We start from the raw sequence: 18,292 nt of genomic DNA, 5'->3' as shown, positions 1-18,292 counted from the left end.
CTGGGCCACAATTCAAAATGTGTAAAAATATCTAGCGGTTTCCACGCTGCCACCTGGCAGTTTTTGCGGTGTCAAAATACTCAGAACGGCCCCTAACAGTTCCATCCCTGGCTATAAGTAATGGAAAATATCCTGATCCAAACCCGAATGTTACTTAAAATAAAAGTAAGACCAAAAGTATTCTACAATCAAGAATGATGCTGAACATCAAGCAGAAAAGTACATAGAGGATCTGTCAGCAACCTTTTGTAGTAAATCTGTGTCTTCTTAGAAGCCTGCCTTGTATCAGTCTTCTGTTATTCCTCCTGGAAAAGTATGAATGAATTCACAACTGGGTCTTACCAGCTGGAGTTGTGTCCCACACAGTGTGATGCTGTCCAGTATGTGCTGGCTGTGTAGGGAGGCAATCAGCCGTCAATCTATTGTACATTTCCAAGAGGAATAACAAAGGAACTGCACAATGCAGACTACAAGTAGTTTACTAAACTGGCATGTCAGGACATCCAACTGGTCCTCGGTAATAAGTATACCAGCAAGTGTGTGTGAGCTAGGAAAAGGTGTAGAGTCAGGCAGCTGGATGGAAAGGGGTGAGGAGTATCCCAACTATATTATAGTAGAGTGACAGATGGTGTGTATAAGACTGGGGATGTTAAAGGGTTATTCCCATCTCAGACATTGGGGGCAAATTGCTAGGATATGCCCCCAATGTCTGATAGGTGCAGTTCCCACTGGCCACCCTCCATTCATTCCCATCGGAGCGCCGAAAATAACCAAGCACCGGCTCGACCATTTCTGTCAGCACCATAGAAGTGAATGGAGCGGTGCGCCTTCTATTCATTTTAATGGGATTTCCAAAAATAAAAGAGAGTGTGCTGCTCTGCTTTTTCAGCGCTCCCATAGAAATTAATGGAGGGCGGCCGCGCATGAGCGGTGCGCCCTCTGGGACTTTGCTGGCTCCATTCTAAGTATAGGTGTGCGTCCCAGAGGTAGAACCCGCACCTCTCAGACATGCCCCCAATGTCTGAGATGGTACAACCCCTTTAAAGATCAGCCCTTGGCGCCTTAAGTTTTTTTTTTTTTATCTGAAAAGAGCAGCACGTTCTTCATCCCAGATCTCAACAATGGAAGCTACATGCAGATGGATGGCCACACAGCCATCAGGAGGTTGATCTGGAATCTCCATTTCCATTGCCGATCAGACATTCCTGTTCGCATTGTAGTGCTTCCATTAGTAAATCCAGCTACAATTTAGGCATCATAAACACGTCCGCAAATTATAGAACATGTCCTATTCTTGTCCGTTTTGTGGTCAATAATATGCATTTCTCTAATAAAGAGAGATGCATACGGCTGGTATCTGTATTTTGCTGATCCATGGTCTGCAGACAGCAAAATACATACGGTCACGAGGCCTTGAACCTGGAAACCTGTACAGTGTAGTGACTACAGAACGCTAAACAGTTTCTTAAAGGGGTTGTCTCACTTCAGCAAATGGCATTCATCATGTAGAGGACATTAAGACAAGGCACTTACTAATGTATTGCTATTGTCCATATTGCTTCCTTTTCTGGCTTGAATTATTTTTCCGTTGCATTACCACTGCTCGTCTCCATGGTTATGACCACCCTGTAATCCAGCAGTGGTGGTCGTGTGTGCACACTATAGGAAAAAGCACTATCCTATGAGCACTCCCGGCCACCAGAGAGGCGGTGCCTTTTCCTATAGTGTGCAAGCACGACCACCACTGATGGATTGCAGGGTGGTCATAACCATGGAAACAAGGAGCATATAATGCACTGGAAAATGAAATAAAGCCAGAGAAGGCGACAGTATGGATAATCACAATACATTAGTAAGTGCCTTGTAGTAACTTTGTCTACGTGATAAATGCCATTTGCTGAAGTGAGACAACCCCTTTAAGAGGGATTATTCCAGCAAGATAACCCTTTTTATAATGAAGCATGACTGCTGTGAAACCCTCACCTAACAGTCGATATTGCCAGGTGTATCTGGGACCAATAGGATAAAATCGTAGCACTGCGTTTAAAATGCTGATCAAGTAGTCGGTGGGCAGGCCGAGTCCGCCAAAGCAAGAGAAAAAATAAAATAAAAATTGTGCTATAAAAATTTCATTTTAGTCTTTCGATCAGAATTACTATGATTAGAACTGTTGGGCAGCATCCTCTTCCTGTCCATCAAAGGCTTTTATGGCGTTCTCCATCTTATGAGTTCCTTCACATTGCAGTTTTGCCATACTTTGGCAAATTATCACATTTTTGTGTACAGCATTTTACATCACATTGTGCCAGAAACTGGGTGGTTCAAGGTCTGGTGCTGAATATTACCCAAAGCACACCACCACTGCTGGACTGTACCCTAGCTGCATTAAAGGGCACCTGTCAGCAGATTGGTACCTATGACACTGGCTGACCTGTTACATGTGCACTTGGCAGCTGAAGGCATCTGTGTTGGTGCCATGTTCATATGTGCCCGCACTGCTGAGAAAAATTATGTTTTACTATATGCAAATGAGCCTCTCGGAGCAACGGGGGCATTGTCACTACACCTAGAGGCTCTGCTCTCTCTGCATCTACCACACCCTCTGCACTTTGATGGACAGGGCTGGGCAGTAAAAACGTGATCACACCTGGCCCTGTCAAAGTGCAGAGGGCGCAGCAGCTGCAGAGAGCAGAGCCTCTAGGTTTCTTTCATTTTGAAGGGGCCTGGGCACCGGCCGCTTTAACGCCGCCCCTGGGCACCTTTAGAACCTAATAAACATATTGAATAAAAGTGTTTTTTAGCGAAAATAAGCGACGGACAGCTATACGGTAAGTAGCATTCCAATATGGGGACTATAATGCAGATCATGGTGTTCGTGTTCTATAATGGTCAGTTTAGGTGAAAGACTCTCTTTAATGGCATAGTACTGGTGAGATGAAAAATCTAAAAAAAAAAAAAAAATAGGTGAATGGCAGATAGGGACGAGCCTCCCTACCTCCCTAGCATCGAGGCTCCCCCCTGTCCCCCATTGGCTGCTCCCCCCCTCCCCTCCGACATTAGATGTTTTCATCAGTGTACAGGGAGAACTGGTGGTGCGGGGACCAGGGGCGGCATGTGGAGTGGGGTAAGTATATTGCCGGTGAGGGGCCCGGCATATGTGGAGGGGTTTTGAGAAATTGGATCACCCTTTTAACTATATCATTAAATTACTTTGATTCAGTCAGTTTGGGTCAGTGGAGCCACAATTGGCGCTGGAGATGCAGCTGACAGGGACTGTTTCCCAGGCCGATCACGGTTGTGTGAATCAGCCCTAAGTGTCCCTTGAGAAGCGTCTGCGTTTATGCACCAAGTAGATATACTAGGTGTATATTACCAAATCTGACCGAATGCACTCCCCTCATACTTCTACAACCACTGTTGCTCTGAATTACAATAATGGTAACTGTGCGAGAAGCCCAAGATAAACCGTCCGCAGCAGCATCCTCCAGAAAAATCGCCCTCCTCACGGTACCCGTGGCTGCAGTTTCCATCAATCTGCCACGCAGGTATTTGCAGTGTAGATCTGCGACTCCACACTTCATATATTATTCCACATCCGTAAATTATTAATGCAAAGAAGTCAAAAGTTTAATTAACCAGCTCACAGCATGTAATACATACCGTAAGCGGCTCTAATCAAGACCTGATTAAACTGGGGTAGCCTGGCACCCAGCACAGGGGGAAGACGCCATACATCACACAGGAACTGTAACGAGGCTCACGTCATCTCATTGACTTCAGGGCTCTGGCGTTTTTACAGGAACAATACCGCCACACACTACACCATTCTAGCAGTCAAAAACTCCCGAGGAAGACAAGCCTTTCTTAGAAGAGCTGTCCCAGAAATTCAACTGTTGACCTATCCAAAGTGGAGTGGTGGTTAAGCATCCGCACTGCTGCTCCACTGAAGACCTATCGGAGACAGTAGAGCTCTGTACCTTGCTATCTGTGGCAGTCCCACAGACTTTAAATGTAGTAGCAGTGCATATATGCATGATCGCCCCTGCATTCAAATGGGGGACACAGGACCCCGTTCTTATATTTGGTAGGGGTCCCAGCCCATTGATCAGACACTTATCACCTATCCTGTGGATAGGTCATAAGTTTTATTCAGGCACAACCTCTTCAACCCTTAGATGACCTTATATGAAGTTGTCTATTTAAATATGGTGCCCGCTCAGCACAGCAGGCACCATAGCCTGAGACCCGGGGCTAATGTCTGATCGGCGATATTGGCAATTGCAGACATTTAACCCTTCAGTAGCATCTGAAGGCTGAAAACGCTACACTTCAGGGCTCCTCCAAGTGGCGATCTGGGAAGCCATGTGTCAGCTCTGATGTGCTGAAGAAACCCAGTGTAAAGATGGAGTTCCAATGGAGGCCTGCAGGCGGTAGGGCTCCATAGGATAACAGCAAATATGGATTACAATACAGTGCTAATATAGTGCAATGGAAGCTAAAAGAGATCTGAAGATAGCATATTCTAGCCTCCTGGGAAGGAGGGGGGGGGGGGGGGGGGGAAATAAAAAATAAATTAAAAAATTAAGTAAAAAAGAAAAAAAGTTAATGGGCGTTGCTGTGTCCAAAAATGACCAAACTATTAAAATAAACATATTTATCCTGTAGGATGAATGCTGTAACAGAAAAAAAGCCAAAATGGATGATTTGACATTTTATCATTGCTTCACTTTCGAATATAAATTTAATAAAAAGTGATCAAAAAGTGCTGAACAGTCCAAAATGGTATAAAAAAAAAACTACAGATTGTCCTGTAAAAATGATTCACACAGCTTCATAGACATAAAATAGTTATGGGTCAGAATTTGGTGATTAAAACAAAAAAATGTCAGTATTAAAACACAAGAAAAAACTACATACAGGTCCTTCTCAAAAAATTAGCATATTGTGATAAAGTTCATTAATTTCTGTAATGTACTGATAAACATTAGACTTTCATATATTTTAGATTCATTACACACAACTGAAGTAGTTCAAGCCTTTTATTGTTTTAATATTGATGATTTTGGCATACAGCTCATGAAAACCCCAAATTCCTATCTCAAAAAATTAGCATATCATGAAAAGGTTCTCTAAACGAGCTATTAACCTAATCATCTGAATCAACTAATTAACTCTAAACACCTGCAAAAGATTCCTGAGGCTTTTAAAAACTCCCAGCCTGGTTCATTACTCAAAACCGCAATCATGGGTAAGACTGCCGACCTGACTGCTGTCCAGAAGGCCATCATTGACACCCTCAAGCAAGAGGGCAAGACACAGAAAGAAATTTCTGAACGAATAGGCTGTTCCCAGAGTGCTGTATCAAGGCACCTCAGTGGGAAGTCTGTGGGAAGGAAAAAGTGTGGCAGAAAACGCTGCACAACGAGAAGAGGTGACCGGACCCTGAGGAAGATTGTGGAGAAGGACCGATTCCAGACCTTGGGGGACCTGCGGAAGCAGTGGACTGAGTCTGGAGTAGAAACATCCAGAGCCACCGTGTACAGGCGTGTGCAGGAAATGGGCTACAGGTGCCGCATTCCCCAGGTCAAGCCACTTTTGAACCAGAAACAGCGGCAGAAGCGCCTGACCTGGGCTACAGAGAAGCAGCACTGGACTGTTGCATGTCATTCGGAAATCAAGCTGCCAGAGTCTGGAGGAAGACTGGGGAGAGGGAAATGCCAAAATGCCTGAAGTCCAGTGTCAAGTACCCACAGTCAGTGATGGTCTGGGGTGCCATGTCAGCTGCTGGTGTTGGTCCACCGTGTTTTATCAAGGGCAGGGTCAATGCAGCTAGCTATCAGGAGATTTTGGAGCACTTCATGCTTCCATCTGCTGAAAAGCTTTATGGAGATGAAGATGTCATTTTTCAGCACGACCTGGCACCTGCTCACAGTGCCAAAACCACTGGTAAATGGTTTACTGACCATGGTATTACTGTGCTAAATTGGCCTGCCAACTCTCCTGACCTGAACCCCATAGAGAATCTGTGGGATATTGGGAAGAGAAAGTTGAGAGACGCAAGACCCAACACTCTGGATGAGTTTAAGGCCGCTATCGAAGCATCCTGGGCCTCCATAACACCTCAGTAGTGCCACAGGCTGATTGCCTCCATGCCACGCCGCATTGAAGCAGTCATTTCTGCAAAAGGATTCCCGACCAAGTATTGAGGGCATAACTGAACATCATTATTTGAAGGTTGACTTTTTTTGTATTAAAAACACTTTTCTTTTATTGGTCGGATGAAATATGCTAATTTTTTGAGATAGGAAATTTGGGTTTTCATGAGCTGTATGCCAAAATCATCAATATTAAAACAATAAAAGGCTTGAACTACTTCAGTTGGTGTGTAATGAATCTAACATATATGAAAGTCTAATGTTTATCAGTACATTACAGAAAATAATGAACTTTATCACAATATGCTAATTTTTTGAGAAGGACCTGTAAATGTGGTATTGCTGTAATCGTACAGACCCGGAGAATGAAGGGCACATGTCAGTTTTCGGGCCGTTTCACACGAGCGGATGCCGTGCGTGGCATCCGCTCCGTGAATGACAGCCAAGACCCGATGCAGACTGCAGAAGCACGGAGCAGTAACATGACTGATAATGCTCCGTGCCTCTCTGTGACAACTTTATTTCACTGTGATTTCGTAGTAAAGAGGTCACAGAGAGGCACGGAGCATTATCAGTCATGTTACTGCTCCGTGCTTCTGCAGTCTGCATCGGGTCTTGGCTGTCATTCACGGAGCGGATGCCACGCACGGCATCCGCTCGTGTGAAACAGCCCTTACTGTATAGGGAACGCCCAAAAAAAAAAAAAAAAAAAAAAAAAAAACATAAAACAGTGGCGAATTTGCAATTCCACCAATTTCAACCTATTTGGAATTATTTTCCAGCTGCCCACTGCATCATATGCAATATTAAATAGGGGAACTAAATTATTAAATGGGGGCAGTATCACGTAATAATATATAACATTTAATTCAAATGCAAATAAAATGGCCCCTACAAAGACAAACAAAGACCTAGGCCAGACAGTAAGTGTACAAGCCAAGCGAGTGGGGAGACCAAAATTTGTTACATCCCTGCACATTGGAGCTGTGCTACACACGTCTCCACTATATTTCACCAAGTTACCCTGATGTCGCCAAGAGCCCTGCCATACGCACGTCTCTACATTTGAACGACATCCTAGCCCCGTGTTCCCTGATGATCCGTGGAGCTCAACTGTTGAAACGCGTCGGAACAGTTTCTCCTCTGGGTGACCCCTTGGAATAGAATACTTTAACCCTCAAGGTTAAAGATACCCAGGACAACCATCAGCATTAGGGCTCCGTAGGGCCTGGATAATAGGGTAAGGTTCCAGACGGGGCCGCCCCTTTTGGGACGATGACTCCGTATTAGGAGGTCTTTAGGGTTTGTTTAGCCAGAATAGGGCAAACTAGGGATAGTACCAGACTCCCTACCCCATCCTTATATCCTACCCTGTGATATAATTTATAAGTTAATATATACCAGGCAGTATATTCTTCTTAGGCCTCCTGCACACAAGCGTGTGCTTCCCGTTGCTTTATTGCGGACCGCATTTGCGGATCCGCAATACAAGGGTGCCGTTCCGTGGGCATTCCGTATCACGGATGCGGAGCCATTCACTTCAATGGGTCGGCAAATCCGGAGGTGCGAAATGGTGCGGGACGGAAGCACGGAACGGAACCCAACAGAAGCACTACGGAGTGGTTCCATGGGGTTTCGTCCCGCACTTCCGTTCCGCAAAAAGATAGGACATGTCCTATCTTTTTGCGGAACAGCCGGATCGCGAACCCATTAAGTAAATGGGTCTGCGATCCGCTGCGGCAGCCCCTCGGATGGTGTTCGTGCATTGCGGCCAGCAATTTGCGGGCCGCAGCACGACCACGGGGCGCACACGTTCGTGTGCAGGAGGCCTTACTGTCAATTCTGCCCCAGTACCTGCCTCCACCACATCCACATGATGAGATTCTACTAGATTGGTAAGATCTAGCCTTTTTCTTGCCTAATTTGTGACCTACCTCAAGGTAGTCTAGTGTTGAAACGTGCCTGGCATTTGGGACCGTATATAACGCTTTTGCTTTGGATTTTATTTCTGGCTAGTACACTTACTGTCTGGCCTAGGTCTTTGTTTGTCTTTGTAGGGGCCATTTTATTCGTAATTGAATTAAATGTTATGTTTTATTACGTGATACTGCCCCCCATTTAATCATTTAGTTCCTCAATTTGTGCAGTTATCTGTAAGAGGCACGGACAGGTTCCTTTCTCACAATCAGCGTTTGTTTTCATTTGGCAATATTAAAATAGGGCCATTAGAAAGTACAACTTGTCCTGCAAAAAAAACAGGCCTTCATGAGGCTATGTGAACGGAAACCGCCTTCTCCCAGCGCCATACATTGTGTATATTGGTACACACAATATACCACTTCTATGCGGCATAGAGGAAAACTGGCATAGTTGTCCATAGCAACCAATCAGATTCCATCTTTCATTTTTCAAAGGAGATCTGGAAAAAGAAAGGTGGAATCTGATTGGTTGCTATGGACAACTCTACACCAGCTTTGATAAGCGACTATATGGTCTTTATGCCCCTAAGACCAGATAAGCAGCACTAAATTAACTGATCGGCCGCTCATAATACATGAACATCAGAAATAACTGGAGAAACTGGGCGATATCCAGTAGTGCGACTATTACATCACTCAAAGCCAGTGGCATAATGGCGGCCACATTCTGTCACCAACCTGATGTAACTAGTGGATTTCCATGAAAGGACAACTCAACTTGTAGTTACCTGTGATTTTTTTAATCGTTATTGCCGATTTTCATAGGTTAATTATTTGTTTAACCCCTTCAGCCACCTGGTGCACAGCTCAGCAGCGATTGCGTCAACATCCCATTCATCCAAATAGATCTGTCAGGCCTCTTCCACACGACCATATAGTTCTTTCAGCGTTTCAAATGGATCAGTTTTTCATTTTTTTTTTGTTTCAGTAGTGTTTCCGTTCCGCTTCCGTTTTGCCGTTCCGTTTTTTTTGCGGACCCGTTGAAATGAATGGTTCTGTATACAGAACCCCAAAAACGGGATGCAAACGAAGAAAAAAAAAGGCCTTAGGGTGAATGGGACAAGGAATCAAAAGATCCCAGGTTCTAGCCCCTTAAGGGGGTGCTAAATGCTACGGGTAAAACAAAAAAAAAAAGTTTCAAAAAAATATTTATTTAAAGGTTATATCATGGTTACAACTGTGTCTATCAAGTTCAACCAAGGGACCTTTTCCCAATTTTACATATAAAAATATATAAACAATAAAAAATAGAGATAACAGGCATCTACTCTTCCAAAAATGTCTCAATTATTAAAATATTTTTTTCCTGCGCAGTGTACACCATAATGAGGACAAAAAAAAATAAAAAATGAAAGCGCACTATTTACAATTTTTTTTTTTTTTTTTTTTAAGTAATAAAAGTTTGATATCGCCGTAATTATATTGAGCTGCAGAATAAGGACGTCATGTCATTTTTTAGCGTGAAGTGAAGGCTGTTACCTCAAAACCCCTAAAACCTTGGTGGAATTTTATGGGGTTAAATTGAAAAATAAAATAAAATAAATAAAATACAAGACATGGTAAATTAAATGGTGCCCAGAAAAAATACAACTCGTCCCATAAAAAATAATCCCTCATATGGCTATGTGAACGGAAAATGAAAAGTTATGGGGATGAAAAAACGAAAATACAAAAAAACGAAGATGGGCCTCGTACTTAAGGGATTAAAGCCAACACATTTAATGAAACGCGTTTAATTACATACAAGAGCAATGTGAGATCTGTACATCTAGATTAGCTGTAATACCAGATCACACCACAGGATGGCAATGTCTTGCCATGCCTTGTGAGGTCTCCCCTGAACAAGGACCTGGCGAGGGTTGGAAGTGACTGTCTCCAATGGTCTCCAGGCCCATGTCCAGCGAGACACAGAAGTGCATGTCCTGAGTTTCTACGTTTAGGCCGAGGGTATAAATCTCACCATTTACTTCCATAAGTCTGTGCACAGTCCATTACACACACGGTTAGCACACAGCCGTCTGAATGAGGCCTTAGCAGTGACATTTTCACATTTAATACTTCTGCGGTCCTTTTTACGATGAAAGGAATGCTTTTGTGATAACATACGGATTTCTGAAGCAATTCCTAATGTTATACTCACTCTGCTTTATATTTGGAAATACCATGGACTTAGTATCTTTGGGGATTTGCTTCTGAGGCACCTGCCCAAAGTGCAGAGCGTTGTCTTCTATGGGGGAGGCAGAATCCTTTTTGGCACCAGGAGGGAGGTACTTGGCTATGGCGGAAGTGAAGAGACAAATTACAGCGTTACCCTAAAACGTAGCCCAACCCAGACTACCTCCCATATCGGTTCATTGCTGCACCCCTGGTTTACCTGTACAGTCATATTACAGAGGACATGCCAGCTCTACTGAACTGTTGCCCTAGGAAATAACTGTCCGTATATTCATATATGGTAGTTTCAGAAGGAATAATAGAGGAAATACAAAGATTTAAAAGGGCATCTGTCAGCAGATCTGTCCCTATGACACTGGCTGACCTGTTACATGTGCACTTGGCAGCTGAAGGCATCTGTGTTGGTCCCAGGTCCATATGTGTCCACATTGCTGAGAAAAATGAGGTTTTCATTTATGCAAATGAGCATCTAGGAGCAACGGGGGCGTTGCCATTGCACATAGAGGCCCTGCTCTCTCTGCATTCTGACAGGGCCTGGCATTAGGTATTTACTGCTTGGTCCTGTCAAAGTGCAGAGGGCGCGGCAGTTGCAGAGAGCAGAGCTCGTAGGTGCCCCTGTGGCGCCTCCTCTTTTTTCTCAGCAATGTGGGCACATATGAACATGGGACCGACACAGATGCCTGCAGCTGTACATGTAACAGGTCAGCCAGTGTCACAGGTACAAATCTGCTGACAGGCGCCCTCTTAAGGAAATGGGGGATAGTGTCGAAGTGTGTAAGGAGAAAATCTAAATCGACAAAGAGGAATAACAGAGGAACAGCACAATGCTAAATTCTAAGAAAAGATGCTCCAGAATGATTATTTCATGTGGTCCCTCTCGCCACACAGGAAGTGACTGCTCAGCCAATCACTGGCGGAAGAGGGTCAATACTATCGCCAGTGGCGGTGAGACGTCATTCCCTGCCTGTTGAGAGGAAGCAGGGAACTGGGAAGCGCTGGCACGGGAGTGACGAGGGATCGGCGAGAAGAGAATGACTCTTTCTGCAAATTGTTTAAACTGTCCTATTAAATAATTTATTTTATAGGAAATAGGGGATTTCTATACAAGACAGCTAACCACACCATATGACAGCACGGTTCCCTGGTATCACTGGCAGAGAAAACGACCTACCTTGGGCATTTGCAATAGAGTCCGGCTGCAATGAAGGTTGTTTCTCGGACTCCCCAATTTCATTTGTCAGAGCACCAATGTCTACCTTCTTTTTAACTACATAAGAAACATGCATTAATAAAGGACTAAGATGCAGAACACAATAAAATACCTCGGTGGTCACCATGTTCTCTTTAGACTCACCAGTGGGCACCGTGTCTGGTTTCGCCGGCTCACTGTCTTCTATTTCTGGCATTCCTGCATCCCCTCCAGCTTTGGCAGCATCTAATATTCCAAATCAGAATTATAAAGATTTCACCACCCGTACTAGATCCATTCCTACTGTAGGGTGCATATAGTAAGGGCATTGATTAAGTCTTGAAAAAATAAAAGTAACCTTAAAGAGATTGTGCTTGTTTTGTGGGGGAGGGTTGGCAAACTGCAAAGGGAAGCATACTTTCCCTCCTTCCCAACGCTGGCTCCTATGCTCTCCGCTATTCCGCTTGGGTCTCTGAATGTAAACTTCCAGCATGACGCTGCTGCGGGCAATCATTGGCCGGAGCGGTGACCCGCTTCCCTTGCGTCATGTCAAATGGTCATGTGACGCAAGCAGAGCAGGTCACACCAGACCTGAGCGGCGGGCAGAGGCCGGAGAACACAGACGCTAGGAGCCAACGCTGGAAAGATGGTAAGTATGCTGGTGTTCCCAGGTCTGCCTAAAAATAGGCGGCGGGGGGTAAATTTGCTAAACAACCCCCCTAGCGTGTACAACCCCTTTAATGACCCATAGTAAGCATAGAAAAGAATTCCGTTTTCTTCGACTCACCCCCTTGTTCTGTACTGTTTAGTGCAACCTATTGTAATTATTTTTATTATCTCTAAATAATAGGATACTTTTCAGATTTTTTATTTTTTACATTTCTGATTCATCGTCTGGTTTAATCAGTATTCATTAGTGTTGGTAAAATGTGCCCAGATCTTTCCTACTCAACTTGACATTGGGCTTGGAGAAACGCTCCTGCATGCTGGCTGTGGCGGCTTGAACACAAACATACAACATCTGGTGAGAGCACTAATCTCACCCAACTGGACAGAAGAGCATGGGCGAGAGATTCAGAGGAGGTACACTAACGCACCAGAAGAGAATACCTCAACAACCCCGAGATTGTATGAGAAATGTTGGAGAGGAAAACCCTGCAGGAGCCCTGACCACAGGGAGAAACGATGGAGCAATGATGCCTGAAGAAGGAAGTCGCCAGTCAGACACTATAAGGCCCCTTACACACGCGCATCACGGTTTTTGTCCTGATGCGTTGCGGGTGCATTGCGGTAAACCCACACGAGTAGGCACGCAATTTCAGTCAGTTTTGTCTGCGATTGCGTTCAGTTTTTTTCCACGCGAGTGCAATGCGTTTTGCACACGCGTGATAAAAAACTGAATGTGGTACCCAAACCCGAACCCGGACTTCTTCACTGAAGTTCGGGTTTGGGTTAGGTGTTCAGTTGATTTTATTATTTTTCCCTTCTAACATGGTTATAAGGGAAAATAATAGCATTCTTAATAGGGATCGACCGATTATCGGATTTACCGATATTATCGGCCGATATTCCGGATTTTGAACGCTATCGGTATTTATTTTGCCGATATTCCGATAGCGTATTGGGAACACAGATCGCGCTGCTGACAGCGCTCTCCGTGTTCCCTCAGCAGCAGCACAGGGGAGAAGGAGCAGTGTCTCCTCCCGCTGTGCTGCTGCCGCCAATGGGAGGGCAGGGTACAAGAGGAGGGGAGGAGCTATGACCACTGCGCCACCAATGAAGCTTAATCTCTCATTTATTCATATACAGGAGGCGGGAGCTGGCTGCGCAGTATCACATAGCCGGCTCCCGACCTCTATGAGCAGTAGCTGCGATCTGCGGTAGTTAACTCCTCAGGTGCCGCGGATCGCAGCTACTTGTCATAGAGGTCGGGAGCCGGCTATGTGATCCTGCAGCCAGCTCCCGCCTCCTGTATATGAATAAATTAGAGATTAAGCTTCATTGGTGGCGCAGTGCGCCCCCCCAAGCCCCCCAGTATTAAGCATTGGTGGCGCAGTGCGCCCCCCCTCCCCCCCAGTATTAAGCAGTGGTGGCGCATAGGGCCCCCCCACCCCAGTCGCAGTGCGCCCCCCCACAGGATCCCCTCTCCCCTGCTCCTCCGATCGGAGCCCCAGCAGTGTAATGCTGGGGCTCCGATCGGTTACCATGGCAGCCAGGACGCTATTGAAGCCCTGGCTGCCATGATAAGCTCCATGCTGATGTGTGCACAAAGCACACAGCAGCAGGGACAGCGTGAGCTCCTATTCACCCTGAGAGAGCTCTATCAGGGTGAATAGGACAAGGGTTCTAGTCCCTAAAGGGGCTAAAAGTTAGTAAAAAAAAAAAAAAAAAATTACAAAAATAAAAAACACCAAAATATTAAATATAAATGAAAAAGAAAGATTTACAAAAAAAAAATAAATACACATTAACAATAAACATTAATTTTCAGCAGATTTGTGGGAATTTTTAATTTTTTTTCAAAAATGAAAATTCCCAGAATATCGGTATAAATTATCGGCTATCGGCCTGAAAGTTCACAAATTATCGGTATCGGTCCTAAAAAATCAATATCGGTCGATCCCTAATTCTTAATACAGAATGCTCACGAAAATGTCCATTGAGGGGTTAAAAATAAATAAAAATAAACTCACCTCATCCACTTGATTGCACAGCCAGTATAGTCTTCTTTCTTCTTCCTGCAGGACCTGCGCTGACATCATCGCAGGTCCTGCAGGAAGAAGAAAGAAGACAATACCGGCTGCGCAATCAAGTGGATGAGGCGAGTTTATTTTATTTTTTAACCCCTCAATGGACATTTTAGTGAGCATTCTGTATTAAGAATGCTATTATTTTCCCTTATAACCATGTTAGAAGGTAAAGCAATACAGTGAATTGACTTTAATGGGGTCTGGGATTGCTCATCCCCATTTACAAACATCATCTCCTAGCAACCACGGGTGAAAAATCGCACTGCATCCGTACTTGCTTGTGGATGCTATGCGATTTTCAAGCAGCCCCATTCAGAATATAGAACCTGTTGCGATTTTCACGCAATGCACAAGTGCTGCGTGAAAAACAACGTTCATGTACACAGCCCCATTGAAATAAATGGGTCAGGATTCAGTGCAGGTGCAATGCGTTTACGTCACACTTGCCCGTGTGAAAGGGGCCTAAGAGTGCTGAAAAATCTTTTACCTCTCTCAAAATGTAGGCGGTTACTTGAAGGCTCTTCCATGCGTTCCTCTCTGGCTATGGCGGTTATTGTGTCCATCTTGTTGTCAGATCCAGGTTCACCTGCTGCCACATTGTTGGGCGACTTCTCTACCTCCTCCTACACAGGATACAAAATTCATGAGCTTCAGAATATGAATAGGTTGGTTGAACCCTATAGCAGTAGGCTTTATAGGGTTAACAGATGGTGGTCTCCCACCCCTTCCTTTCTAAGAGCCAGAAGAGAGAGCAGCTCATTCATGCCATCCATGTCATATATGAACAGCCATTCATCAGAATGGAGCGGTCTCTGATGAATGACATCCTTCGCAGGGACAGGGGAACGGACATGGTGCTGGGCTCAGTGGTCAAGTTCCGTTCTTGCGCAGGTCAGCGCTGACCAGCAGACATGCACTTCTGGAAACATTTGGTGAAGTTGGGAGAAAAAGCTTCTACTTGTACATTTTGGAAGGAGAAGTTAACCCTTTATGTGTATGGGAGGTAAATAAGCATCAGGCAGTTGGTTTTCGACTGCCCAAATGTTTTTTGTTTCTTGTAGAGATAAGCAGTTACTAGGGGTGCACCGAAATTTCGGCGGCCGAAAATATCGGCCGAGAATGCACCTAATCTGTTTCTGCCGATATTTTTACATATCGGCCGGAAATAGCGGGGAGGGACTGGGAGGAGGAGCTGGGGGCCGGTGCGTTCACTGTGCTCCGGCCCCCAGCTCCAGTAGTTATAAAATGTTGTACAATTAATAAGGATTCTATTCATGAGGCCCCCTCTGCAGTATTACATTCAATATAGCCACATCCTACTCACAGGGCTGTTATCTTAATGCTGGCCGGCCGGGCAGACGAGCGGCAGCGTCACGACTGACGTCACATGCCTGCGCCGCCTCCTTCATTCAGAAAGTAGGCCGGGCACATGACGTCAGTCGTGACGCTGCCGCTCGTCTGCCCGGCCGGCCAGCATTAAAATGACAGCCCTGTGAGTATGATGTGGCTGTATTGAATGTAATACTGCAGAGGGGGCCTCATGAATAGAATGCTTATTAATTGTACAACATTTTATAACTACTGGAGCTGGGGGCCGGAGCACAGTGAACGAACCGGCCCCCAGCTCCTCCTCCCAGTCCCTCCCCGCTATTTTCTATTAATTGTACAATGGGGGGGGGGCTGTGGATGGCACTGTTATGGGGTGGGGGTCTGTGGATGGCACTGTTATGGGGTGGGTGGGGGTCTGTGGATGGCACTGTTATGAGGTGGGGGAGTCTGTGGATGGCACTGTTATGAGGTGGGGGAGTCTGTGGATGGCACTGTTATGGGGTGAGTGGGGGTCTGTGGATGGCACTGTTATGAGGTGGGGGGGGTCTGTGGATGGCACTGTTATGGGGTGGGGGGTCTTTTAAAAGTATTTGGGCAAAAAGGCAGTTTCGGTTTCGGTCAAGGGGTATCCTGAATTTTCGGTTTCGGACCAGAATTTTCATTTCGGTGCACCCCTAGCAGCTACCAAATGTTGTCTGACAGCAGTTTTCTCCCTTCTCATTGCTCAGGACATATGCTTGCTTGGCCACTCGTGTGTAATATATATATATATATATATATATATATATATATATATATATATATATATATATATATAAATATTTTATGAGAATATATATATATATTTTATTATTTTTCAAAATATAACAAGCAATGGAAACTATAACAAGCAATTATCAGATTGCATGTCTCATCGACTCCAATGAATTAGCATTTGAGTCAATGAAAATTTTACAAATTTTCTATGGAACCCTGCCACAGGGCTAATATGCAGCAGCCTCCTGTCACACAGGCGGGCCAAGGGGAGTCAGAGCACACACTTCCAGGTTTTAGGGCATCTGAAGGGTTAAAATTCACGACTGGCATTACCGCCGGTCGCAGGCATTAGCGCCGGGTGTCTGTTTAAAACAGCCATGGTGCCCGCTGTAAGCACCAGCAGGCGCTATTTTTAAATGCCCGGACGCCGATGTAAATTTACGTTGGGTGGTCGAGAAAGGGTTAAAAGACAAGAGCAGTGGGAAAGATATTGCTACTTCCAATATATCACTTGTTGTTAACAGAATTTTATTACAACATTTTATCCAATGTAACTTAAAGGGGTTGTCTCACCTTCAGCAAGTGGCATTAAATCAGGTAGAGAAAGTTAATACAAGACACTTGCTAATGTATTGTGATTGTCCATATTGCTTCCTTTACTGGCTGGATTCATTTTCCCATCACATTATACACTGCTCGTTTCCATGGTTATGACCATCCTGCAAATCCATCAGTAGTGGTCGTGCTTGCACACTATAGGAAAAAGCGCCAGCCTCTCTGGTAGCTGGGACTATCGTAGCGCACATACAGGCTGGTGCTTTTTCCTATAGCGTGCACAATACATTAGTAAATGCTTTGTATTAACTTCCTCTACATAACAAATGCTATCTGCTGAAGTGAGAGAACCATTTTAAAGCTGGAAATGCACTCCACAGAAAAATGTAGGGCATGTGCTAGTCAATATCTAGTTTTATCATAATCCACCCACCTTGTCTTTGTCTGTCTGCTGCAGTCTCTTTATACTCTCCTCATGTTCACGCTTCTGATCCGCTAGCTGCTTCGCGCACTGTACACTAAACAGGAACATTACAGAATGAATGAGTCAGTTTACAAGTTAAAGGGGTTTTCATATTGATGGACTCTCCTCAGGATAGGTCATCAATATAAGTTCGGCGAGGGTCCCACACCCAGCACCCCTGCCCATCAGCTGTTCGAGGAAGCCTCCTCGCAGATTACCAAGCACAGTGCTGTCCATTAAATAGTGGCTGTGCTTGGTATTGCAACTCAGCCCCATTCACTTCAATGGGACTAGGCCATGTGACCAATGAGCGCGACTTAATATGACCTAGAAAGAGGACTAAGCACTCGTGAAGCGCCACGTCCGCTTCATACAGCTGATTGGTGGTAGTGTTGGGTGTCGGACCCCCTCTGATCTGAGGTTAGGCCATCAATATTAAAGTCTCGGGGAGAACCCCATTAGCCAATATGGTTGCATATAAGCCTAGCCCCTACCTCTCTTCCTTCAGTGCCTTCTGCAGCAGGGTATTATTTTTCTTGTACTCAAGTAGCTGATTCTCCTGTCGCAAAAATTCTTGATGAAGTTCATGCAACTGTTCTGTAAAGGCAGGAATAGATTATACTGGGGGTGGTATAGCGAGGCAAGGTGACAGTTAGATAAATCAAATGGGTATGGGGTAAGAAGAGATGTCGAACAGTGGACAGGACAGACTGTTGTAATACGGGGCTGTGGTAATGGAGACGGCATACAGGTGCTGCTGTTCATTAGTCACATCCCCACCTCCTCTCTGTACTTCATGTCTCCTCATGGACTCCATTCCTACAGAGATTCAGCTGAAGATCCCATCAGCTGTATTCAGGATCATAATCCCTGACAAGCAGAGAGGAGGATGAGGCAGCTCTTTACCTCAGTGTTGTGAAGTAACTTGTCCTGCTCTGCGA

At 45.0% G+C, this 18,292-nt stretch overlaps 1 protein-coding gene across 3 annotated transcripts in view; it reads right to left on the bottom strand.

Annotated features, from left to right (window-relative positions):
- The window catches only part of GOLM2 (golgi membrane protein 2), a 64,886-nt gene that overhangs the window by 13,654 nt on the left and 32,940 nt on the right, over positions 1 to 18,292 (bottom strand). For all 3 annotated transcript variants that reach the window (XM_044279338.1, XM_044279339.1, XM_044279340.1), the window contains exons 3-8: positions 17,846 to 17,948; positions 17,322 to 17,406; positions 14,736 to 14,871; positions 11,664 to 11,744; positions 11,481 to 11,576; positions 10,275 to 10,409 (exon numbers count right to left, since the gene is read on the bottom strand). In XM_044279338.1, the coding sequence (XP_044135273.1) occupies positions 10,275 to 10,409; positions 11,481 to 11,576; positions 11,664 to 11,744; positions 14,736 to 14,871; positions 17,322 to 17,406; positions 17,846 to 17,948 (636 nt within the window). The remainder of the gene's footprint in view (positions 1 to 10,274; positions 10,410 to 11,480; positions 11,577 to 11,663; positions 11,745 to 14,735; positions 14,872 to 17,321; positions 17,407 to 17,845; positions 17,949 to 18,292) is intronic.

Source organism: Bufo gargarizans, chromosome 2 (assembly GCF_014858855.1).
Source record: "Bufo gargarizans isolate SCDJY-AF-19 chromosome 2, ASM1485885v1, whole genome shotgun sequence".
Classification (NCBI taxonomy): Eukaryota; Metazoa; Chordata; class Amphibia; order Anura; family Bufonidae; genus Bufo; species Bufo gargarizans.
This window is presented reverse-complemented; position numbering and strand designations above follow the sequence as displayed.